The 27183-nt window shown below is 37.9% G+C and overlaps 1 protein-coding gene across 3 annotated transcripts in view; it reads left to right on the top strand.

Annotated features, from left to right (window-relative positions):
* Nucleotides 1–26841, top strand: part of spsb4a (splA/ryanodine receptor domain and SOCS box containing 4a) — a 40188-nt gene extending 13347 nt beyond the window's left edge. For all 3 annotated transcript variants that reach the window (XM_053628299.1, XM_053628298.1, XM_053628300.1), the window contains exons 2-3: nt 762–1579; nt 25586–26841. In XM_053628299.1, the coding sequence (XP_053484274.1) occupies nt 874–1579; nt 25586–25713 (834 nt within the window). In that variant the 5' untranslated portion in view covers nt 762–873 and the 3' untranslated portion in view covers nt 25714–26841. The remainder of the gene's footprint in view (nt 1–761; nt 1580–25585) is intronic.
* The last annotated feature ends 342 nt before the right edge of the window (nt 26842–27183 follow it).

Genomic DNA, 27183 nt, shown 5'->3' with positions numbered 1-27183 from the left:
AGCATTTGATGAAGTATGCCTTTAATGTGGAAACAGCTCTGTGACTTTTTATCTTATGTAAACCGGGACCTTTCTCTAGCTATTTTATGCATACGCTTCTGAAGCCGTCAAAGCTGGGGAGGTGGACGTGGGGGTGGGGAGGTTGTGGAAATAAGTTATTACCCGCTTTGTTCCCTCCCTGCTTTGTTTTGCATGCTACAGCTCTTCTGAAAAGAGCCTCATTAAATATGAATTGGCTAAATTTCTAGAATGTATTATCGCAATGTTCTGTCAGAGCATGCTGCTTCTCTCTGGTTTTCTCTGGCAATGACAGTAATAGTATTAGTGCATTCTAATTATCTATTTGATCTTTTCTATAGTAAAACCTTACACTGGAACATATACAGGGTGTACCCTCTACATAAATATGCATAATCATTGAAGATTTATGTTAAGAGATGTGATAACAAGAACGAACATGTTTTACAGACTTTTTACAACATTAAAAGTATCTATAAACAGAAACAGAAACATGATTTGTCATTTGTTAATTTAAAAATTAAAATCATTGGCAAAAAGCACTTCAGGATGTGTTGTTATCAGAAAATAATCAACCTCATGGTGGTAAAACTTTGTGTTAGGCCACATCACACCACCCCATCATTGATTATTTTCCTATAACAGCATGCCGCATCGTCTTTTATTAATTTCTTACTATATCCTTGTGTAATTCACATACATCTTTACATTGTTTCTAAAGTGCTGTCTTTGTTCCCTCTTAGGGCTTGTGTGAAGCTAGCATTTGCTGGCCAGATTCAGTGGACACCAGCCTGACACCCCACGCTTTGATGAGGTAACAGTCAACCAATTTGCCCACCATCCCACTGAGGAACCATGGGCCAGAAGATTTCAGGAAGCATCAAGTCAGTGGACGTGAGAGGCGAGCCCTCCTACCGCCCTTTACGGAGAGAACTCCGAGGTCCAGATTTCTTCAAGCCAGCCAGACTCGATCTGCTGCTGGATATGCCATCAGTGTCTGCTGAGCATCAGCTACAACATGCTTGGAACCCAGACGACCGCTCTCTCAATATCTTCATCAAGGAAGATGACAAGCTGACTTTCCACCGACACCCGGTGGCCCAGAGCACAGACTGCATCCGAGGGCGAGTCGGCTATACACGTGGCCTACATGTTTGGCGCATTCATTGGCCCGCCAGGCAGCGGGGCACTCATGCCGTAGTGGGTGTGGCCACATCAGAGGCACCGCTCCATTCTGTGGGATACACCTCTCTGGTAGGTAGTGACAGTGAGTCCTGGGGCTGGGACCTGGGCCGCAACAAGCTCTACCACAACAACAAAAACCGACCAGCTTCATCAGCACCCACCTACCCCAGCTTTCTTGAACCTGAGGAAGCCTTTGTGCTCCCTGACACCCTGGTGGTGGTGTTGGATATGGATGAGGGGACACTTAGTTTCATGGTGGATGGACAGTACCTTGGAGTGGCCTTTAGAGGGCTCAAGGGAAAGAAGCTGTATCCCATCGTTAGTGCAGTATGGGGACACTGTGAGATCACCATGCGCTACATCAATGGCTTGGATCGTAAGTATTTATTTGCACTTTTTTATTTCCTCATATGTGACATATGAAGATTGTTGCTTTGTACACACCCCATATAACACCTGAGGAATTTTAAAAACAGAAATAGACAGAAATGTAGCCAAGTCCGTGATTCCAGTTTTTGTAAGATAAAGGTTGATCATTTTCTAATTAAATTGTGATATTCTTCTATGACATTACAAACTTGTTTCTTGTGTTAATATATGTATGTTAATTTTGTATATGTGTATGTTAATTAGTGGGGGGAATACCAATGTGTGTCCACGTATTGCTTTTAGAACAGCCACCATTGAGATGTACTTATACTATCTCGTGTGTACTGAAACACTTTTACTAATCTGGCTCTGCCAAATGGGAACCGTCTGTGTGCAGATCACTGGTTTGTTGCCTTAGGGTGGCTGTTACAAGCTGTTTGATAACCCAACATCAAGCTTTTCTCATCCATAGAACAAGCACCTTTGTGAGCCTTGCCTGATTTCACTTGTGATGGTTTAGTAGTGAAAATGGTTTAGCAGACACTCCATTTAATGATGCTTTGAATGGTTTATAATCAATGGCAAAGTCTGGATTAATTGCTCAGTCTGACACAGTGTCAGGTGACTGGTATAGAAATCAAAACCACATAGACTTTCATAGGAAATTATAAAGGGGACACCAAAAAAGGATTGACTAATCATATATAACTGCCCCATATGTAGCTGATTATCAGTGCTGTGTGGCAATTATAATGCATCTTGGTCCAATTCCTTAAATTAAACTCTAAATTCACATGTATTTGAGGAATATCTTTCTTGGACAGCCTGTATCAGACCATGCTGCTTCATTTCAAATAGACTGAAGCCAGGATTGTGAAATGTCATAAGTTTAGATTATTGTCATGTGCATTTTATACCACAGATGCCCCAATACCAGGTTTTAGTGCTGATACATGGTCTACACATTCATTCCAGGGTTTTTCTTGAGATGGACTAGAGAAGTGCAGTTAAAGTTGTTTACTTAAGGCTCTGTGGCCTTGTGTTGATCTTTGCAGGACGCCCACTCCTAGCGATATTATCTGTGCTAATAAATTTCTTACATCTGCAAACTATCTTTCTGACTGTACACTGATGGTGGTCTCATAACATTTTCATATACACATCATCAGAATTTCTTAATCATACACCAGAATTAGGAGATACAGAGAAAGTATTATTAATGTGCCACCTGATTTCGCGGTGGCATTTCCAGACCCAAAAATAGACTGCCATAATGAGCTACCATGATACATTTAAAGTGTTTTGGGGTTTTTTTTGGTCCTATTAAGCTCACTTGCCCTTCCATTTCCTGGAGTCCTCTTTTGTGTATTGCCTCTGTAGTGACACAGCTGAGAACAACCAGCTCACCATTTAATGTTGAAAGTAGTTACGGTTGATTTCTCACAAAGGGATCCCATGCAAATTGTAATGGGGCAACTCAGCATGCAGCCTAAGAAGTCTCAAACCTCATCAAAGTTTTGTTTAAGAGTCTGGTTTTATGTGAAATGAAAGAATGATCTGTTCAGCCTTAGAAACAAGAAAGAATGCAGAAACTTATTCATCCTATTTTTTTAAGGCTCTTGGCTCAGTTGATGAGAGCACTGGTACATTTTCTTCCCATCATTTGTGACAGAGATGTGGGGGAAAAAATGATAGATAAGATGTAGTGCAGATACGAGTCTGTGCATTGGTATTTGTTTGCAAATAAGGACGGTCTTATCTTATAAGAGTTAGATTTATCTTGTTGACAGGAGCGGCCATGACCATGTCATAGTGCCAAACAAAATCAAGTGGACAATCAATCATGCTTTGGTAAATGGTAAATGGTTTGCACTTATATAGCACTTTTTTAACCTTAGTGGTTCTACAAAGCGCTTTACACTTATTCTCATTCACCCATTCACACACACTCACACTCACACACCAATGGTAGCAGTGTTGCCATGCAAGGCGCTAACTTGCCATCGGGAGCAACTTCAAATCACCAACCCTACAATTAGTGGACAACCTGCTCTACTACCTGAGCTACAGCCGCCCCAAAGATGCTAGATAGACGCTATAAGCTACTATCTAGTAAATGTTTAGATTAACCCCTTAATAGGCAGTCATCTGGCATGTCTGCGCTTTCCAGTCCCTTCAGGATTTTGTGATTTTGCGACCACAGAAATGAATGCAAAATCAAGCAAACTCTGCAACATTTGTAGGCGGTTGCAATATTTCAAAATTACTGCAGGTTTTCAACAGATTTGGGCCAATACGCGTCATGTGAGACAAAAACACTCGGTTCACGTGCGTCGAACAATAGTACAGCTAAAAGGGCTCATTTACCAACAAACATCACTGAGAAAGACAGTGCAAAACCATTTTGTGCAAATTTGAGTAGTTTTCTGCCAAAAAAAACCACTCTGGAAGTTGCATCACAAATTTAGAAAGAAGCTGCAGCAAAATCAAGAATTTTTGACTGCAACAAACACACACACACAAAAAACCCTCAGGTACGGACTGACTTGCACTTTCAGAATGTATTATATTCGATTGAGAAACCCCTGGCAACCCTGTCATTAACTATTCTCCATGATATCTACATTATATTATGCCTTGCGCTGCTGGCACATGATTGGCCGGTGAGTGTAGTATTTAATAGTGTTTTGTCCATACAGAGCAGCTTGCATTACTGAAATGGGTGCTTTTTAAAACTGGATCTCTACAAACGTCATGAGGTCATGGGTCTCTAACATACAGATTTTTGCAGAATGCACAGGAAACCTTCAACAATCAGTATAATCCAATTTATGCAACAAAAAAAAAGTCAATTAAGTCAGTGTTGGATTTTGCGGCTTGGTTTTAAAGAACTGCACTAATCCCTAACATGAGAGAGACAATGCATTAGAGCCAGGACATTTTGCATGACATGCATTATTACAGAGACACAGAGACAGAGAGAGAAGTATTGTAATGTGAGAGGAAGAGATTATGTGTAAGAATAATTTTGCTGGAATGTTAAAATTCAGATTAGTGAAGCTGGAGGAGCACAGACGGAGTGTGGGAGAAATGATTTGTGTGTCATCAGACAAAACTGTCTGTGTGTGTGTGTGTGTGTGTGTGTGTGTGTGTGTCAAAGTAGCAGTGCTGTAGTACTAGCAGTTAATTTGTAATAGCTACATATAATGATTGCAAATGAAAAGCACGCACACACACACACACACACACAATGCTCCCACCGAGGCACTGGGAACCCATTGGGATGCACTGAATTAAGTACTATTTGGATGGGATGTTGGATGCTGCCAGAGGATGTCTAATTACGATCGATTGGCACAGGACAAGAGTGTCTTCATGACATCCTCTAAAATATTCCATGCATACTACATACACCTCATTTTAATTCAAACTGGTTGTTTGACCTTTATTATAAGCTTGGAAGGTTGCAGTTGTTTAAATTAGGCTATTTCTTTGTTTACATTTTGGAAAATAGAACCAATGGCATTTGTTGGATTAAAAAAAAAAAAAAAACTTTTTTGATGAGCCTTACACACATCTCTAATTAAGACCAATTATGAACTAGAGTGATGTAGCTGAGGTTGAGGAACTGATAGAGCCAGATTTCAAACACCACGCTGAGAGTGCTGTCATTTCAAACTTTGTAAGCGCTGTGCTGCTATGCATGAAATAAATATCATGTTATTACATGAAAATGTCACATTACTGCAAGAAAATTATCACATTATTATGTGAAAACATCATGTTAGTACAAGAAAAACAGCAGGTTATTTGGCCAAATATTGCGTTACAGGAAATATCGAGGATGAGATCAATTATATAAAAGCAACTTAACTGATCTTGTTTTTACAATAGCCAGGTTACTGATTCATAAATTCAGTAACATCAACTTTTCTCGTAATAATGTAATGTTTTTCTTGTAATAACGTGATCTTTTTTCGTAATAACGATATTTTCACGTAACAATGTAATATAGTTCTTATAATAACGTGATGTTTTTCTCCCAATAACGCAATGTATTTCTCGTAATAACGTGATTTTATTTCCGTAATAACGATATTTTCACGAAATAACAATGTATTTCTCAAAATAATGTGATCTTTTCTTCTAATAAAGTGATATTTTCACAAAAAATTTTGACATTTTTTGTCATAACAAGATATTGATAAGATTTCTTTTATTTCATGTGGGGGCAACACAGAGCTTCTGTAAAATACAGATGTAATTGGCACACACCTATTACATACTCTAATTAGCCCACTTACAACTCCTTGAACAATGGCATCTGACCCAATGATACACATTCATCCAGCAGGGAAAGAGGGATGAGAAATAGAAAGGAGTATAAATGAGGAGAGAGCAAGCAGGTGACAGAGAAAGAAAGAGATGACACGAGACAGTAGCAGGTAGACAGAGAAAGTCGGATGCACGTCAGGGAGATAATTGCTATCATGCAGATAGACAGCATCAGAAAATTTGTATTTGCTTTAATCACCTTGTTTGTGTGTCTAGTTCAGTGTTTGACTTCTGAGTTTTGGTTCTGAGCGTATTTGGTTTAACATGTGTTTATGTAAAAGATTCTCTCATTCATGCATCGGAGTGCAAGGCCTCTACTATATATGGTTCAATGATTTGTTTGCCATGTTGTGCTAGAATGCTTACCCAAGGACTGTGTTAAGGATTGTCTGCATCTTATCCCAGGCTAGCTCAAGAGTGTGTGTGGGTATGTGTGTTAGGGATTGTGGATGCAGCAATATTGAATTACATTCGTAGTGTAATAAATCCAAAGCAAAAATAATCTTATTGTTAATATTCAGTGGAATCATATTACAGTGTGCATATACTGTTCATGTGCCATTAACCCACATTAAACCCATATACATCAATATCTCATTTTTACAACATTTGCTGATAATGGTTACATTTTGTGTTTTTTTTGGAATTAGAATTAGAAATATCCAAAATCCGGTTAACTAGCATCCATACTAATGTCCCAATGGCATTGAGGACATTCGGATCATTTCCATACAATATTTTTAGTCAGTCAAAAGCACAATATCATTAAAGAAAAAGAAAAAAAAATGAAGAGAGAATTTCTTCTTCCCATGAGCTTCGAGAAATTTGGAAGATATCAAATATTTCGTAGGGGTGAGTGTGTTCAGGCAACAGGGTTGAGTGAATGTTGGATGCAAAATGGACCTTTTTTATTTAATGTTTCCAACATTATGAGATGTTAAATGTATTCACACATTACCGTAAAAAAATATTTTTTCTGCCATAGATTTTTTCCCCCAATCGTCGATTCACCCTTGTCTGCAGTCTCTTTTGTTTTCCTGCTTGAATGGGATGCCTCACATGTGTTTGTTCACCCGTTTTGCTATTGAAGTCTATAAATGGGGCAGAGTGGTAAGAGAAGCGATTCAAGTAATGGAGACAAATAATAAAAAAGAGGCAGAAAAATAGAGGAGAATGTTAGGAAAGTCTGGCGTTCGAGGAAAAGAGGCTGCATGTTAATTGAGGGCTTATTATTAGAGGATTATGCGGTTGGATTGGATTTCATCTAATGCTGCACAGCTGTAGTTCCACTTTGTCGTGTACAGCTGTTACATCTGTCCTCGTTCTAGCACACACACACACAGACACACAATACCATCCAGCCAAGAAAAGAGGGAACGAGGAAAGGAATGATAATGGGAAAAAGACTGCTTTGCTAAAACAAAATTGTCATGTTATAATTCTCTGTATTAAACACGTTGATTGGACTGCTTCTGTGTGACGGCAACAGATTATACTGTAGCAAACTTTGTTGAAATGAAAAGCATTTCAAACTACAATCTGTTCAACCCACCAGTTGTTTTTGAGTGTGTTTGTGTGTCTGTGTGTGTGTGTGTGTGTGTGTGTATATATATATATATATATATATATATATATATATATATATATATATATATATATAAAGCTGACATGCTGACTGACTGAGATGACAGCTTATAAACCGACACACACACACACACACACACACACATATATATATATATATATATATATATATATATATATATATATATATGTCAGTTTATAAGCTGTCATCTCAGTCAGTCAGCATGTCATCTTTATTTCTTTGTAGACATGTTTCAGAGGAAACAAAGCCAAGTCGATTGTTGATAGCTTGGAACAAGTTCTGGTGTGGGCTGTATCAGACAAAGCTGTGCTTAGTCTCTGATGTTTCTGCATTTATAACATTTACGGGGAAATAAATCCACCGTGAATGATTTGCACATCAATATTTATAATTATTATGTGACCTTTGATGCTGCTCAATAGTCCACATAGTCCACTGTCCCAATCCATTTCTATCTTCTGTTGTCATTTTGTCCAACGGTTCCTACATTACCCACAATGGTGATTACAATTGACTTAACTCAGAATTGGGACGTCTTAGAACTCTGAACTATCTGTGCGTTCAAGTCCTCCTGGGAAATTTGTGTTTACAAGTTGGGAAGTTGTTATTAGGGCATCAAGCAGGTTCAGGTCACTTTCGTCGGAACGAGATGGCGGTGTACTTTCTCTTAATTAACTACAAAAAATACAGCAAGGTTTTTTGACTCTACTTCTACAAAATGAAGAACAACGAATGCGCATCAGGTGTGTAAACTTTATTGTTGCATATTGTATCCAAGTTGTACAATGCTGTAGTATTTTGTGAAGGCAACTAGTTTTGAACAAAATTTACTGTCAACTACAGAGGTTGCATCCATTGATTCCACCATGTTTTCTTACTGACACACCCCCAACTTCATTCATAATTATGACTTTGTGGTGGCGTTCATGTGCATTCATCTCGTAAATACGCTCTTTCCAACATGACTTGAACGCACCATAAGTTATTTTCAAGCTTTGGCACATTCCAGCTAAGAAGTGAGGGGAAAAAAACATGGATGTCTTTGTTTAGCAACAAGCTAGCCAGTTTATGTTAATGATCATGATCTATTTATGATATATTCACTTTCTCAAAACAGCAAACTGTATTGCCAGTTTTACAGATTTAACCAACTAACCAACATCTGTGTTTACTGATCTACAGTAATTACCACTATAAACTCATTTATAGAAGTGAGGCGATATTTACTGTTTATGGCTTGAGCCATCAACTGAATTCAGGGGTGTGGAAACCTTCCCGACTTTCCAAGTAGAAATTCCAAATTGAGGGGGAAGTTTTCTTTGTGTTTTTCCTAGTCGGTAGTCAGAAATTTTGAGCTACAAACATTAATTGAATGCAGAATTAGTTCTTGCTTCATCTCTACCTAAAGAGAGTGATGCAACAGCGCTTTAGTGCTTTATTCTGTTCTCACCTCCTCAAACAGCTTCCAAAGCTTCAACTTTCATGCAACTTTCAATGCTCATCATCGCGTAGATTGCTAACTAGCCGAGCCTCTCTGCTTCGTATTGCTGCATTGCATTCTCCGACTCTGAATCCAATGTTCGCATCAAAGTCTACCCTACTTCTATGTCAGATTTCTCATTAATGTGATATTGCGTGTTATTGAAAAATGCCAGAAAATGAGAAAAGAAGCTCTTCCTGTTTTGTTTTTTAGGTGGTAACCACAAACAGCTGAAATTGTTCTCCTAATGAATATCATTGTGACCGCACTCTAGCACTGTCCCCCATCTATTCAAACATGGGTTTTTCCCTTTTGAGTTTGAGTTTGTTGCGTTTTTCTTCTCTGTAAAGTGCTTTTTGTGAATTTTGATGTTTTATTTATTTCCTGGTATCCCACCTAATTAATTCCACATTAATTGCCCAAAACAGGTCCCATGGAAACAGAGATCATTTGCACATGAACATGAATAGACACGGAAAGTGTTAGATATTAGATTAAGTGGGAGTAAATGAAAGGGATGGTGAGAACTGCTAACATCGGGGAAGACGTCGTGTCCACGGAGCTGTCTTTCTAATATTGAGTTGTACAGAGCGTGCTTTGCTCTCAGAGTTCCTTTTAAAAGCCGACAACAGAGGCTTACTGCCTGTAGCGATCTATAAACACATTATTGATTCAGCTTTTGGATCTAAAAAGCTGCAGTTTGTTGTGAAAGTCTTTCCTGACTGGGTTTGGTCTAGCAGGACTCCACCAGTCTTTCTCTGGCCATTAAAATGATCCTGTAATGTACATTCAGGAATGAGATTGTCAACAGGATGCTATATTATCTGTAAATGCAGATGGTACATTCCTTTTAAATAACTGATTGTGATTTGAGGAAGGAATGTAAAACTTGGTGGCTTTTGTTTTGCATTACAAGAGTGGAGAATATGAAAGAATTCACAGGACCCGAATACTTCCAAGGTGGCTAATAAAACTGCAAACTTACTGCAGAAGATTTGCAACTTTCTACTTCATATGCTCCATCTCTAGATCCAAATTTAACTTCACGCCTTCTAGTGTTTAGTGGGAGCGATAGCGTGGGAATTCTGAAAAAGAGACATCTGCTGTGTCTGCTTTGGCTTCCTTGTCCTCCTCCGCTTCAAGTCAAGATTTTGGAGAATCAGCATTTGTCCTTAAAAGCTTTGTGATCTTGATGGGGAGATGGAAATGAAACAGTGAATCAAGGACTAATGAATCAATGAAGGGCCTATCGATCTTACTGTTTACTACTGGGCGCCAGTCTCTCCCCTCCACTCTCTCTCTCTCTCTTTCTGCTGTCTGATTGATTCTCTCTCCACTTGCTCTGCCTTACCTCCTGCTATATGTTCTGCAGATCTAGGTGAACCAGCTCTTTCTAATCCCTTGAATACCTCTCCCCTTAGTGCACCAACATTCAGCTTTTTATTTACTCCCAACTGATCTGTCCAATATCTGGGCTCAAAATTGTTTTCGGTTCATAAGACACACTCCTATCTGTAACCCAGCCTCTGTCTTGATGTCTTGTCTGCTAAATTAAGCTGGACTGCCATGCTTGAAAAGATTTGGAAAGTAGCTGCCTTAGAAGCCACATCTTTTGAAGGTATCTGGTTTATTGGGCAACATTTGAGCTAAAAAAGAACCTTGGCAGGCATTTAGAAATCACATGTTGTTACCTTTAGTACATTAAAAAGTCAACCAGATCATGTTTACTCAATAACAGCTAGCTGGTTAATTGACTTCTGGAACTCTATAATCACAAATTAATGTTATATATGTGTGTCAATTTGGGGGGGGGGGGACTTCACATTTTCTGTTCTGAAATTGTTCTGAAAACTTCCGACTTTCACCTTTGATCTTTGCTGAAATACTTTTTTCTCTTTTAGATGTATCTCAATCAAAATGAAGTTCCAGCATTTTAAAATAATAATACATACATTTGGAGTCCTCCATTACTCTGTTGTAATCTTGTATTATCTCATCTTGAATTAACTTAACTTGACTAAATATTATCCACCCACTTCTACATTAATAACTTTTATGGAAAAACACCACTACAAATATGTTATCAAAGTTTATAAGTTTGTGATGGAAAATAAGCAATCAATTTGATCAACAACATCATCCACAAAGCATGCTGAAATATATTACTAGGTCTAACATCTGACATAATAATATATTTTTTTTAATCTGGAGGAAACCCACATGAACACAGGAAGAACATGCTAACAAACTCCACAAAGAAAATTACCCAAGCTCAAGATCGAATCAGGATTGAATACCCTGGAGCTGTGAGGAGCCAATGCCATTTCAATCTATTGCACCACTATGCCACCCTTCCAGCTGGTGAACATTTTCCAACCCTGAAAAATCCTGCTGAAAATTTGATTGGCTGATGGTGGGCAGTTTTATTTAGTAACTTAATCACTATTAGAAAAGCTCTTACAGAATAGGACAAAGATGTTGTCTACCAAATTTCAGCTGAATTCAACTTACAGATTCTGATAAAATGTTATTTGAGTTTATCCCTGCCCCTTATGAGTGACCATTACACAAGCTTCATATACTTCCTCAGAACCATGTTCACGTTTGATTCAAGCAGTCCTGAGTATCATCTGAGTTACATCTGAGTTAACGAAGCTCTGCCCAAAAGGATTTATTGGCATGTGGTGGCCATATTATTTACAAATGTCAACATATTTTGAATTGAGGGTGAGTCTCTCCTGAGTATTTTGTTACTAATTGTTGGGGGTGGGGGGTTGGGGGGTGGTAGTGGGTTGCCAAGAATCTTCAGATTACTAGGTCTAACATTTGAAATAATAATAAAAATAATAATAAGATGAGGAATGTACTTGCACTGACTTATAACCTTCAAACTTCACTGGGATCTGTGATTAAATCCTCTATAATCTACCAGACTGGAGTCTAACAGTGATGACAAGCAACTTGATCCCAACTGGCCATCCAGCTTCTCAAAAAATGTGATTACTGCAATATGTTTGACCTTTAAGGAGGTATATGGCTGCGGAAACAAAATGCAAATTAGTGTATCACCTGCCCTGGAGAAACCGAGAGGCAAAAATAGCAAAGTGAATCATATTGCTTTTTCTCAGGTGACTTTTCAGCACTACCTCTCAAAACATTTTGTTCTTTGACTTTGATCTGTTAAATGAAGCTTCTTAGCCAGGGCAGGCACATTACGCACATATTTATGAGCAAATCGCTGCGCAGTCGAAGTTGCTTCTCATGGCTCAATACTGATATCATTATGAGATGCTTTAAACATTATTAATGTCACCAGAGACAGGAAAGTGTGTGTGTACTGTAGTAAAGTGTAGTGAGGGAACATTGAACATTCAGAGTTTTGGCATCCAATGTCAAATTGTTTTGGGTTTTTGTCGAAATCAGTGCATTAGTACCACCAACAATCGTATGAAAAATACACGACGAATGGTATGAAGAGGCGAAATGTTCAGATCCAGCTCTAGAGTACAATTCTAGACAAGGTGTTTGTGCAAAACACTTGAAATGCTCATCTGCCTATCTTAGAAAAGATATAGCATGATGAAGATCATGTAATCTATAAAAATATAAAGTAATTACAAGGATTTTTACTGAAATACATTCTACCTGGATGCACCGAATTAATAAATCATCTGTTGTTTTACAACTGAACCAATTATGACCTAACTGTTATTATGACCGAGTTGTTTTAGTTAAACAGGGCATGTGGTAGGTTGGATGACATTGACTAACTGACTAGCTCAATTGCATGCATATTTTTAACCATTTTTAACCACTGTATCCTTCCAGATAACAGATGTTATTTTAAAAAGGTAAAAAAAAAAAAAAAAAAACATTGATCGAAGATGTTGGTACTGTTGATGACCCCTGCAGGAGTGGAGGTGGAGAAGATAGTGGATGAAAAGTGCCATTTCCGGGTCATTTTAGAAGAAGAAAAAAAAAGAGTAGTGTAGAAGAACAAGAAGATTAAAAAAAACAGCATTTGGTACATATATTGAAGAAGGTGGTTGTCACTATTAATTAATTAATTAATTAGCTTGAATAATTACTAGTCATTTCCAGAATCATGATGTGGAAATAGTGACTGATATAAAACATATATTTAACTTTAATTCTAGCACAACATGCATGTGCATGCAACCTGACATTTATACATTTCATTGAATAAAAAGTAAGATGCTAGTTTGACTCCAATAACATTTTTATGGCATGAGACGGGAATACACCCTGGCAAGGTATCATGCACACACACATTCACACACGTATTCACACCTAGTGGCAATTTGGAGTAGCCATTCACTCAACAGCATGTTTTTGGAAGGAAAGGTGGAAGGAAAACAGAGACATGGCGAGAACATGCAAAACTATACACCGACTGTAACCCAAGCCCAGGATCAAACCATGGAACATTATATAGTAGATTCCCCCTTTTTTTTTTTTTTTTTTTTAAATAAAGTTTATTGATTGTGTCTTACTGTATACTGAATACAACCTTGGGGACAACCTTGGCTAGTGTTTTGGATTTCAGTAAGACTGTTCAAATATTTATTAGAGTTGTAATAAATAGCATGAAAGGCTTTATGCAGGATGTGTGTCTTACTACTTAAGACATTTAAGCTGTTACAGGTGAAAATATTGTATTTATTAACATGGCTTACGCCAATATTACACCAGTAACTCCACCAGAGTCCATGCAGCAGTGTTAAAACATTAGGCTTAAGTGGCAAATCAGAGTAGTAATGATGGTATGTATTCACATTTAACGACCTTTTACACCCTGAGACTCAGACAAATGATAGAGCTTATGTAGAATGAACCTCTCCAAAAGGGCTCAATTAAATGTATGCCTCATAATATAGCATAAGTAAGGAATAAAACACTTGGGAGTGTGCTGTTATAGTAAAATAATCAATGATGCATAGTGGAGTTGCTGATACCACACTGAGGTTGATCATTTTCCTATAACAACACATCCAAAAGTGTTCCTTTTATAAGACAGAAATATGTCAATGCTTAATTGATTAATTTATTAACACTTTACTGCATAGTGTTGCCATATGGAAACAATTAATTTATCTCCATTTTTTTTTATAGACAATAATGCAAAACTACTATTTTCCTATGTGACTGGAAAAATGTGGTTTTAACTTTGACATAATTAGATTTTTCAATGTTTATGCAAAACTACTTGAAGGAAAACATAGAAACACTATCTAAGCTTAGTTAACATTTAGTTTTGTGTCATTTAAACAAGTTTATATATTTTGAGTATTCTTTTAAATGTTAAAATGTAATTGTTGCTGTATGGCAACAAAATGCCATAATGGAACTATGGTGTGTGCATACGTGAATTGAAATAGGCCTACATAGAAAAAAAAGAAATGATAACATATTAGAAACAGCACATTAATATAAACCTGTGGCTGGCAATACTGTCAGAGCAGCTGTTATGTAATAGAAAATTAATCAGCACCATCTAAACAATCAGATTCAAGAATTCAGCATCACTGTGGTAAAATTGGGATTTGTTTACATAGTAAATCTCATCACCAGAGTAAGCAGCAATATGTAGCGAAAAAAACCCCAAAAAAATCTCCATTTAAAGTGTGTGGAGTGAAGGTTTCCCATTCCCGCCTCGTTCCTTTTGCTCCTACTGTGGTGTGCTCTCCCCTAGCGATAGTGGAGGCTTAATTTAGACTCTTTCCCCCATGGAGAAGGATAAACAAGAGGAAGAAAAGAGTGAGACTAAATGACTCATCTAACTCAAATGAAATGGCTCATGTGTGTAAAATAAATAAATAAATAAATAAAGCAGGTACTTAATATAGAGAATTGAGAAGATAAAAAAAAGGATGAGAAGAGAACAGGAAAGAATAAACAATGCTAAAAAGTATTGTTTTTAAAAAATGATGGAGAGAAGAAAGGACAGGAGAAAGAATCAGTAATGTTTTTCGATTACTTGGTATGTATCTCCCAGCATGCTGCATTCTCAGTTTGGATGTGTGGTAAACTTTAAACCCCATCTCAGAAGCTGTGTTATCTCCCCTCTGGGTGTGTGTGTATGTGTGTGTGTGTGTGTTACAGAGAGCGAGACAGAGACAGAGAGAGACCACAACTGTGTGTTTATAGCACCTGGATCTAAGATTTCTCTCTAAATTCACAGCCAAGTGTGTGTACATATGTGGAAAAAAGTAAGATGATGGCTTTTTGAAATTGTAGCCTTCCTGCAAAAAAAAAAAAAAAACACCCACACACACCATTTCTGTGTTAGCAGTGTCAAATATGCTGTTATTATGGCTGTCTAGTTTTCAGTATATCAGGCTGCCACTCAAGAATTACAGTATAATTGTGATTTTATTTATTTATTTATTTATTTTAGAGATGCACCGATAGTAAATTTCTCAGCCGGTACAATAACCGATTATTCAGCATGATATTGGATGATACCGATAGTTCTACCTTTTATGCCTTCTTTTAAATTAATAATAATCAATTCCACACTTCTGAAAGAAATGCAAATAAAAACTTTATTCTCTCCATTTCAACAAGTTGTTTCACAGTAACTGGTTTCATAAACAGAAAACACATTACTCTAATTAACATTAACACATGAACAAAATTATGAAGATTAAAGTAAGATTTCTTAACTTATTGAATGTTATTAATTCATATTAACATTGACTGAATTCTAAAAAAAAAACCTCCTCTTAGTCTCACATTCACTCACCACAAACAAAAACATTTCTATTTTACTTCATCAGTGAACATCAAACTGGTAATATACAATATAAACTTTTTTATATATTAGCATTAACTGGATATGAAATATACTACTCTACAAATATATTTTTCTGTGCAATATATACTTTTTTGTCAACTCATCTTCATTTAAATCTTTCAACCGTGTACTGGCACGTTAATTCAGCATGAACAGCTTGAGCAGCGCAACAAAAAAAAAGATTAGACGTGACGCCGGAACTCCCGCTTCAGTGCTGCTCAATTCCGGTGTAAAATTTTAGCAGTGCAGAGCTTACAAACTGCAGTTTTGTCGTCATTCCACACAAGAGACATCATCTTTATACACAGCACAAAATCTATGTGTTTTCCCGCCCTCTTTTGATTGACAGGATATAATCAGCCCTGACCATCAGATGTTTTTAAACTATCGGCCAAAGGCCAATATCATGAAAAATTGTCTTTTAGATATGTCTTTTAGAGATGCACCGATGTATCGGCCAATAATCGGTATCGGTCGATACATCGGTACATCTCTAATTTATGTATTACTTGTGCCTCGCAGTGTAGCTTGTGCCACTAATCAGTAACTTAAGTCCAAGAGTTACATAAATATTTAAGCAGGGACTCACATTGATTTTCTGCAATTTTATGATGTTGGCGAATTTTTCTTTAGCAGAAGTGTGTGGGGTTTTTGAAGAGAATAAAAAAATGATAAGAAATAAGGCGGACTAATATAATGAGACGACTGAAACAAACATATAAGAGGAGACTAGTGTTGCTAATACATCACTGCAGGAATAGTCTTAGTGGTAATTATCATATTATTTGCTGCAAATCTGGTTGAATTCAACAGTATGGCTTCCACTCGCATTATGCTTATAAAATAGCACTTGATCCAGTGTCCTGTAGTTGGAAGTGCACCCATCCATTTGATCATTGTTAGGCTAGCAGAAATGGTTTTGCTTGTACATGATCAACCCCATCACCACCACCATCATTACCTTTTCTTACCCTCACACTCTGACGTCAACAGTCCACAAATGCAAATATTTTAAGCATTTATGGCTCTTTTTCGATTTCAATAAGAAAATACATTATCGATTTGGTGTGCTTGACATGCCAGGCACTGCAGAGGTATGTGCCATTTTTAAACAAAAAAATTTTTGGAGCTTTTTCCAAGCATCGCTCATTATTTCAAATCCCTCTCAGCAACTCACTGCTGTGTCAGCAGGATATCACCATTCTCTTGGTTTTAATGAGTGTGTGTATAGATTTGTGTGTGCTTTATGCACTGGTTTTTGACAGTATGCCGTTTTGTGGAGCTGGTAAGATAGGTAAGTTGTGATAACGAATGAATAATATTTAGCCCATGAGTTTCTCGAGATCTGTTTCATGGCCACTATGTGTCTTAAAACGAGTGAGACACAAAGAAATCAATTGAATCGGAGCTTTGCGGTTAAAGGAACCTAAGTGTGGAGATGATTGATATGATCTGATAATGTTACATTTAACCTCAATCAGGGAATGATACATAAAGACATCAAAATATTAACCTGTGGTCTCAGTATATTAATCTTTTGGGAAGGCTTTATAATTTAAAACAAATTCTAATAATAAATAAATAAATAAATAAATAAATAAAAACCACCACAGGGGTCACGAAATTGCACCTGTGTTTTTTGGTACTGGTGAAACCTCCATCATTTTTTATTTGCCAATGAATATATTCATGAAACACGCATGAGATAGACAACCATAAATTATTGCCCCTGGATTATGAATTGCTATCTCGAACAGTATTGCCACAGGTGCTGCTATGCTAATTAAGCAGAAACTATACTCACTCAAGGACATAAAAATGCATTAACGATACATAATACATGATGAGCCTTAGTGTGACTCATGATTCAATAGTGCATGATGCATAACTTCATGTGTCATGTTGTCTCATGCCACATGTCTGTGAATATATATATATATATATATATATATATATATATATATATATATATATATATATATATATATATATATCTGTGTGTGTGTGTGTGTGTGTGAATGCGTGCGTGTATGTGTGTGTGTGTATGAGAGAGAAGGTCAGTGATACATGTTAGCAATTAGGGAGGCTTCAGAAACATTAATTACGTGTCAGATGGAAGAGATGCAAGAACAAGCTGCAAGAGCATGATTTTCGATGCACTCCCACATACACACATACTCAAAAATATACCAGTCATTGAAAATGTCCCTTTCATTCAGACAAAGAATCTCCACATTTATCCAATGAGTCATTTGAAGACCTATAAGGTACTGCTTGCTGCTTGGAATAATACACACACAGTGAGTCATATGTGTCTGCAAACGAATAATAATTTTGAAATCAAGTTTTTAGTATGTAGATAAGAAATTACTGCTGGACTCCCTTTCAAGTATGATTATGGAACATGAGTGACTCAGTGATAGGCATGTGGTGTTTGGTACAATGCGTTCAGTACAGTTTTATCTGTATGCTGCTTAGACACGGTCACAAATCAAGATGTAGATTTAGATCTATTTAACAAAATCCCTGACTAGACAAATAGGTTTTGACTCAAAATTGACATCATGTCTCAATTCCAAACACTATATGGAAAACTATTCCATTGCTCAGGGGTTTTGTAGGAAAAAGCGCTCTCCTGCTGTCGTCTTTATTATTCTAGGTACTAATAAAGAACCTGCTCCTGCTGATCAAAGCAGAAGCAGAGGATCACAATAGAACAAAAGTAAACTCAGGTACTAAGACGGGAAAACGTAGTGCTTTACAGATCATTAGTAGTGTTTTACAAGATTCAGTGTCTAATGTTCTTTAGACATTCCTTAACTTTATTAAGCTGGTGTCATTCATCTGGTGTCATTAATGAATGATTGTGCTTGGAAGTAGCATAAAAAAGGAAAATGAAGAATCTAGAGGTAGCATATATAGGGATGCCTAGAACATAGCCCTGTGGAACATCAAACTTTACTTTTTATATGTATAGAGAAGTCACCAGTTGCATTTACAAACTGATAACTGTTAGTCATATACTGTATGACTTGATACAGGAAAGAGCCATTACCTTAACTCCAACAACATTTTTTGTGATAGAAGTAAAGGGTTACTTTGCTCCCAAAGGGCTAATAAACATAGCTTTCTCCATCTTGGTTGGGCTTTTGAGAATCTGTGGGCAGCAATTGTGCATGTGTTCATGTGAATATACACCTGAGTTTGCCTGGATCTCCTTGTTTCTATACAGTGAGGGAAAGAAGTATTTGATCCCCTGCTGATTTTGTATGTTTGCCCACTGACAAAGAAATGATCAGTCTATAATTTTAATGGTAGGTTTATTTGAACAGTGAGAGACAGAATAACAACAAGAAAATCCAGAAAAAACGCATGTCAAAAATGTTATAAATTGATTTGCATTTTAATGAGGGAAATAAGTATTTGACCCCCTCTCAATCAGAAAGATTTCTGGCTCCCAGGTGTCTTTTATACAGGTAACGAGCTGAGATTAGGAACACACTCTTAAAGGGAGTGCTCCTAATCTCAGCCCATTACCTGTATAAAAGACACCTGTTCACAGAAGCAATCAATCAATCAGATTCCAAACTCTCCACCATGGCCAAGACCAAAGAGCTCTCCAAGGATGTCAGGGACAAGATTGTAGACCTACACAAGTCTGGAATGGGCTACAAGACCATTGCCAAGCAGCTTGGTGAGAAGGTGACAACAGTTGGTGCAATTATTCACAAATGGAAGAAACACAAAAGAACTGTCAATCTCCCTCGGCCTGGGGCTCCATGCAAGATCTCACCTCATGGAGTTGCAATGATCATGAGAACACTGAGGAATCAGCCCAGAACTACACGGGAGGATCTTGTCAATGATCTCAAGGCAGCTGGGACCATAGTCACCAAGAAAACAATTGGTAACACACTATGCCGTGAAGGACTGAAATCCTGCTGCGCCTGCAAGGTCCCCCTGCTCAAGAAAGCACATATACATGCCCGTCTGAAGTTTGCCAATGAAAATCTGAATGATTCAGCGGACAACTGGGTGAAAGTGTTGTGGTCAGATGAGACCAAAATGGAGCTCTTTGGCATCAACTCAACTCGCCGTGTTTGGAGGAGGAGGAATGCTGCCTATGACCCCAAGAACACCATCCCCACCGTCAAACATTGAGGTGGAAACATTATGCTTTGGGGGTGTTTTTTTCTGCTAAGGGGACAGGACAACTTCACCGCATCAAAGGGACGATGGACGGGGCCATGTACCGTCAAATCTTGGGTGAGAACCTCCTTCCCTCAGCCAGGGCATTGAAAATGAGTCGTGGATGGGTATTCCAGCATGACAATGACCCAAAACACACGGCCAAGGCAACAAAGGAGTGGCTCAAGAAGAAGCACATTAAGGTCCTGGAGTGGCCTAGCCAGTCTCCAGACCTTAATCCCATAGAAAATCTGTGGAGGGAGCTGAAGGTTCGAGTTGCCAAACGTCAGCCTCGAAACCTTAATGACTTGGAGAAGATCTGCAAAGAGGAGTGGGACAAAATCCCTCCTGAGATGTGTGCAAACGTGGTGGCCAACTACAAGAAACATCTGACCTCTGTGATTGCCAACAAGGGTTTTGCCACCAAGTACTAAGTCATGTTTTGCAGAGGGGTCAAATACATATTTCCCTCATTAAAATGCAAATCAATTTATAACATTTTTGACATGCTTTTTTCTGGATTTTTTTTGTTGTTATTCTGTCTCTCACTGTTCAAATAAATCTACCATTAAAATTATAGACTGATCATTTCTTTGTCAGTGGGCAAACGTACAAAATCAGCAGGGGATCAAATACTTTTTTACCTCACTGTAATAGTTATGTCCAAGTCTCCAATGTCCAAATTGAAGTTGCATGAAATAGAGCAGAAGTTCTCTAGAAGTTGTTCATCCATTATCCTTAACTTTCCACCCAAGTAGTAAATTTGGCCTGTTTGTTGTACACAGACGCAGTAATATCAGACAGCATCACTGGTCTGGCTAGGTGATGAATCTTCCTACTAGAGTACTATCCATTCTACCCCTGGAGCCACGTAATCCACCACAGTTCTCTGCAGATGTCCTCTGAGCATGATAAAAGCTATTTACCCTGCCTCTGAAATAGTGGTGGAAGAGTATGGAAAACTCACTGTCTGACAACTGTACATGGAATCTGCTTGCTTTGTATTTCTATAAACAATGACATAACGTCTAATGCTGCATTTTTACTGCAAATATTTCATGCTGCCGTTGATTATATTCCTTTAACAACACTCTCTGTCATGTTTTAGTCTTTATGTATCACATTTTAAAGACTATGCCATACCTCATGAGGACATTTTTCTTCCATTCTTCCATACAATCTCCCATCTCCATGGTCATACTATTATACCATCACACTGCTACACTAAAAGTCTTTCCAGTTTCTGTCTGGATCTGGCTTGTTGGGAGTGTGAGAAAAACCTGATGGCTGTCTGGGCATCTCCAAACCGCATACTTAAAAATAATCCCATTCCAGAGTGTAACAGTACAGGAAAAATATTATGTCTAGGGTTGCCTGATGTATTAGCATCACAGACTGAGTATCAGAGCAGTCTTCAGTACTGTCTGAATTTTATACTTCATGTATTTACCCTTCCTAAGTCTTTGGAACTCTTGAGTTCTTAAAATCCTAGAGGTAACAACTGACAATTTCATATAATTCTTAAATAATATGCATTTATTTTAGCATCAGCACTGTTGGTAGTTGTGTAGTATCCAGCTAAATATACTAATTTAGCATATTTTATCTAGTTAATCTAGTCTTGAAATTCCCGAGCAACTCAACTTGACTGCTCCTTTGAGAGTTGGTCTGTGTTACTGTTACCACCTTGACGTTGATTATTTTCCAATAACTGCACATCCCAGAGTGTTTTGTTCCTCTTATGCCATGCCAACTATTACAATTTTGAATTTTTTAATGAATGGCACATTGTTCTTTTTTGTTTATTATTTATTGCTGCATTTAAGCTTGTCATTTTACCGAGAAATTGCAAAATCATCCCGGAGACTTTCCACGCATTGACACTGGGAATTCCTTCCAAAAATGCTAAGTAAACGTCTCCCAAGAAAACTTGTTACTATAGAAACAATGACGTATCAGAACAAGTGTATGGTTTCGCTACTCTTACTCTAGTAATGGCGCCCCTGTTTACCTGATATTTGATTCTTGTCTCAATAGCAGTAATTGTACACTTTAAAGTGTCATTTGCATTCACTTGACTGGTTTGACTTAATTAGACAACTTTTAATCAGATGGAAGCCAAGTACTGTATTTAGTGACACTCTTTGTGAGTGATTCAGTTATTCACATATAAAAAATGGCTCCTGCTTCTGACCCAAGGGCTTTCTCCCAAGTCATAAAAAATTTGCTCATTATCAGTCAGTGTTAGGTTCCATTTTCTACAGACCTTTCAAAATATTCCCATGGCTATCGGTGTAGACACTTCAGAAGAGCTGGAGAGTTGAGGTCAGTGCATTTTGAAGGGCAATAATAGCCTTGAGGAAAGATATTGAAGGATGCTATTGATGTCAAAGTAGACAGACATGGTGAACACCGTCTGAGTCAGACATAGGTGAGAGCTAGTTTGGCCTCTTTCTGTTTCTTGGCATGTAACCTTGTTACACTCAGAATGAAAATGTGCCATCTCTCTATCTCAAGCATCAATCTTGGTGAAGATTTATGGGCTAAGAAGACAGAGACAGATCTTTGTCACAGTCTACGAGACAATGCTGCCAACCAATAATGGCTGGTGGGGATATTAGACGGTCTCTAAAATCAAATATCTTTCAATAGCTTGACGGTCAAGCACTGTATATTTGATGAGATGAGGTCTTATCAAAGGCTTCATGGCATTCAGTGTCTTTTTCTTACCATCTCTGGTTCCACAAAAGTCCAAGAGATGCCGACATTTGTAAACAACAAATAACCTGATGTGGATGCCAAAAATGAGGCCTGCTAGCCCATATATACCAGCCTCCTCTGGTTGGCAACAACGTTTTGTTTGTGCCATTGTTGTGCTGTTCAGAGTTATAAAGCACAGCACATGTTGTAGACGTGGGTGAGCGTCTGTCTGATGGTCTCACTCTAACAGGTTTCATGTGTCCTCCTCTATGTTTTCTTTCAAGTCTAATCTTCCCATCTGGTGTGCCGTTATTGTGTCGGAGATGCAGGTCAGAGACTAGCCAGACTGTGTGTGTTTCATCACTGGGACGACTTTCTGAATCATTATGTTCACTATAATCAGGAATGGCTTTGAATATATACAGGCTGAGATTTGTGAGCAGGGTTTATTCTGGAATTTTCCAACCCCTCTCATAAATATAGCCTTCTGCTGTTCTCGGGGGTGATGAATCCTGATTAGCGTTAGTGCTTATCCCACTGGGTGTATTTTTAGCACTGTTTAAAAAAAACAACTCCTTGTTCTATAAATTCTGTTGAACTTTGGGTGCTATTCAAATAAGTGTTTGCATTGTGTGTGTAGGGTGTATGGTGAGACTGATATAGTGGTTGAAAATTCATTACAGTTTTGTCTGCATAGTAATTTATTAGAGTCATTAGTAATTACTGAACAACTACTATGGTAAATCTTGATTACGTACTGCTAAGACAGTAAGCAATTCATTAAAGAGCTGTATTGCATTTGTCAGCAATGGTAAAAACTTCAGTCCGCATTTTCTATCCCTGATTTTTTTTCTCGGACACATCTACAAAAGAAAAATCTGGCAACCACAACTAAACCTAGATAATTTGCCTAATCTAAAAAAGTGTGTAACCCGAGTCTGAATACCTGCAATTTTCCCACATAAATATTTACAGAAATTTCTTACTTAAAAAGTAGCATGCTCTGCGAATCATATACATTTCATCTGATGCCACAGTGAAACAAACAGGCTGTATAAATATGACAACTTTTACATTTTTTTACATGCCAATTTGATCCCAGCAGGCTGTATAGTGTATATTGTTTTTGTGTCTTTGCCATGCACATTCGCTCTTTTGTGCAAAATAGCGGTGTCTTATCTAATTTGGTAAGCCAACTTTGTACCCAGCAGGGTGTGTACATGTGTGTGTATGGTGTAAAAGAGACTATGAGTGTTTTTGTGTGAGAAGAAGCAGGAGGTAAATGATAATGGGTATTGAGGCTGTGGTGGAATATGACTGCCTCATCAGTCACTGGTGCTAGCATGAATGCACTGCATCTGTATTAACGTCCAAGTTAATGATTACAACCAGCCTTAAAGGAGAACTTCACATTGAAAATATTAGCGCTAATGGTGATCGAAAATCATACAGAACAGTTCCTATGATATCACTTAAACAAAACATCCACCCTTACATTGATTTTTATAATTATCTTGTGATATTCAATGACTAAAGAGAGTGATGCAGCAGCTATTTTTAGACTTGGGATCCCACTTAAATGAGATTGGATGACAATTGAGAACACAGCTGTGTTAGCAATTGCTTAGACAATGAAGCTTGACAGCATGAGCAAACGGATTTAAATTATCCATCACAATGTAGTTTTGAAATACATTAGGTATATGATTGTTCTAGCTGATTCAGTCCTTTCCTGACACACATTTGGAAGTAAATTTGCCACGTGCCATGCAAAACATATTAGCGATGTGAGACGTCAGATGCGAAAAGTGCTGAAGCATGACACTCTGCTTGTCATTTACCCACAATCCTCCTGCAGCTATCTCTGTAACATTTGATTAGCCTCTGTTTGCTGAGGCTGTTGGTACTGTAGCATGAGTGAGCATAGAAGGCACATGGTAATTGATTCAAGCCAGATGGATTACACCAGTATCATTTGGAAGAACTTGCACCATTGGTAAATGTTATCTATTATTCAAAACCTCTGTCAGTTGGAGTGGAAGAGTGTTCAGTGAGATGTGGAGTGACAGGCAAATACTATCCTTGTTGCACGCATAGACACACACATTGAATTATTTTGTATTACAAAGCTTTGGCTAAAGTTGTGAAATGCTTGACAGAGTTTTACTGGTACCATGCAGCACTTCAGGCCACATGACACTGCAATAAACCTACAGAAATATTCATAACAAAGTTATTCCAATAGACAAGTGGTCCCTGGTTCGATCCTGAGCTTAGGTTACTGTCTGAATGGAGTTTCACGTATTCTCTCTGTCTCGATGTGGGTTTCCTCCCACCTCCCAAAAAACAGATGGATTACTAGGCGTAGTTGCCCATACGTGTGAATGAGTGTGTGTTCTTGAGTTGTACTGGTATCCCATCCAGGGTGTATTCCTGTTCCTGGGATATACCCCAGATCCACCATGATCCTGACCAGGATGAATAGCTTACTCAAGATGAATAAATGAACAAATGAATGAATTAACAAATATTCCAATAGGCAGTTGTTATACACCTAAACCTAACTCCTAACCAAATTTCCAGTTATTCTTATCCTTGTGGGAACATTTGGCTGGTCCCCAAAAGGGCAAATGCTTTATATACACAACCTGAAGTTTTTATTTACACAACTAAAAGAGCCAACATGCCCACAGCATTCCCACACAGACATAATATCTAAAATGGGAAACAGTAACAAACAGTATATCCATTGCTAAATAATGAATAGTATGCGATCTTCAAGTGAATAGGATGCATGCAAAACTGTGCACGTTCAGCACAAACTAATATTTTTATTCCTTCCCTCTATCTCTCGCTCTCTCTCTCTCTCCTCCTTCTTCTTCTTTAGCTGAGCCCCTGCCTCTGATGGACCTGTGTAGGAGAGCAGCGCGTCTAGCTCTGGGCCGTGACCGATTGCAGCAGATTGAGACTTTGCCTTTACCCCAGTCTCTAAAAAATTACCTCCAATACCAATGAAGTGGACAGATCCATGCAACACACACAGGCTCACCAAGCGCAAGCCTCCAGATGCAGCAACTCTAGCGCCAACAACAGGGCAAATGTTTACACTACAATCTGAGGCTACTACCAGAGATGTTCTGTTCCTTCCTTCTCCTTCCAATTTTTTTTTTTATGTTTTAACTTTCTATATTTTGGATGGTATGTAGAGGTGGACTGTGAAGTTGGAGTGTAAGGATGCCGCAGCGCCCTCCACAGTTAGTGTCTCCGTGAATGTTAGGGCTTGGAATAAAAAAAGGTTAAACGACTTTGGGAATGCTCATTCGAGGCTCATATCGAGGCTTAAACATTCCAGGAGGAAACCAAGCACCTTAGAGGACAGACTCTGGAGCTGGAGCTGAAGCGGTATCCAGTTTCAAGCAGGTCTTACCCGTGCACAGTGGCGACCTCTCGCTACCTACATTAAGACCTGATTAATGCGACAGTGCACTGAAATAGCACAAACACTCCAAACAAACATTTTCCCTCCCAATCTAATTTGAGTCACTTTTCTGTTTCTGAGTGTGTACCTTAATTTTAAGGTGAGTGTGATTTTTTCCCCCCCCAAAGTTGATTTATGACTATTATGATACTGTTATGATCCTGTTACAAATTTAGTGCTATGTTTCATTTTATTTATCTGGATGTAATTCCTTTTGAATTGAATATGACACTGTGCATACTAGCACAAGGACATGATAAATCCATCCCAAATAGCTTTTTATTTGAAACCAGGATGCTGCTCCTTTTTTCTATTATTATTATTATTATTATTATTATTATTATTATTGATGCTGGTTTGTCTGCGTGATCAAACTGGAGATCTGCAGTAAACAGTGGAATGTAAGGACACTGCTAAACATTAGTATATTTAAAATGTGAATAAATACCAAGTGAATGAGAACAGCGTTGCCATTTTTATTTTGGAATTATTGCTGTGAATGTGTGTGTGGAGGAAAAAGGCATTGCATAAATCTATTTACAGCAAAACTACATACTATAATTAGAGATTTTGTCATCTCACTTCATAAGAAAAAAAAAGATGTGGCCTCAGAAATAATAACACAAATTTAAGATGCTTAGCGTAGATATTAATCTGTAATGAAGTTTCCGTTAAGTCCACTGACACGAGGGTTTCTTAAATAAGTGCAGTGACGACAGAACATGACTCAGAGCTTTCATCGAATACAATTATTTCCTTTTCCCCCCACATTATTGAATACTACCTTCCTTTCATATCTTAGCTAGAACACTAGAAATAAAGCAAAATAATATGTCTGTTTCTGGATGCAACCACAAATAAACTGATGCTTTCATCATAAACAGCAAAATATATAATACAATACATATTACGGTTGTGCTGTGGTGTAATCTTTCTTCAGATGATGGTGAAGTCTCCCTATGGGGCTAAACAAATGTGAAAGCAGACGTTGACTTAATGAGTCTGAA

The sequence above is a fragment of the Ictalurus furcatus genome, chromosome 7 (assembly GCF_023375685.1).
Source record: "Ictalurus furcatus strain D&B chromosome 7, Billie_1.0, whole genome shotgun sequence".
Taxonomy (NCBI): domain Eukaryota; kingdom Metazoa; phylum Chordata; class Actinopteri; order Siluriformes; family Ictaluridae; genus Ictalurus; species Ictalurus furcatus.
This window is presented reverse-complemented; position numbering and strand designations above follow the sequence as displayed.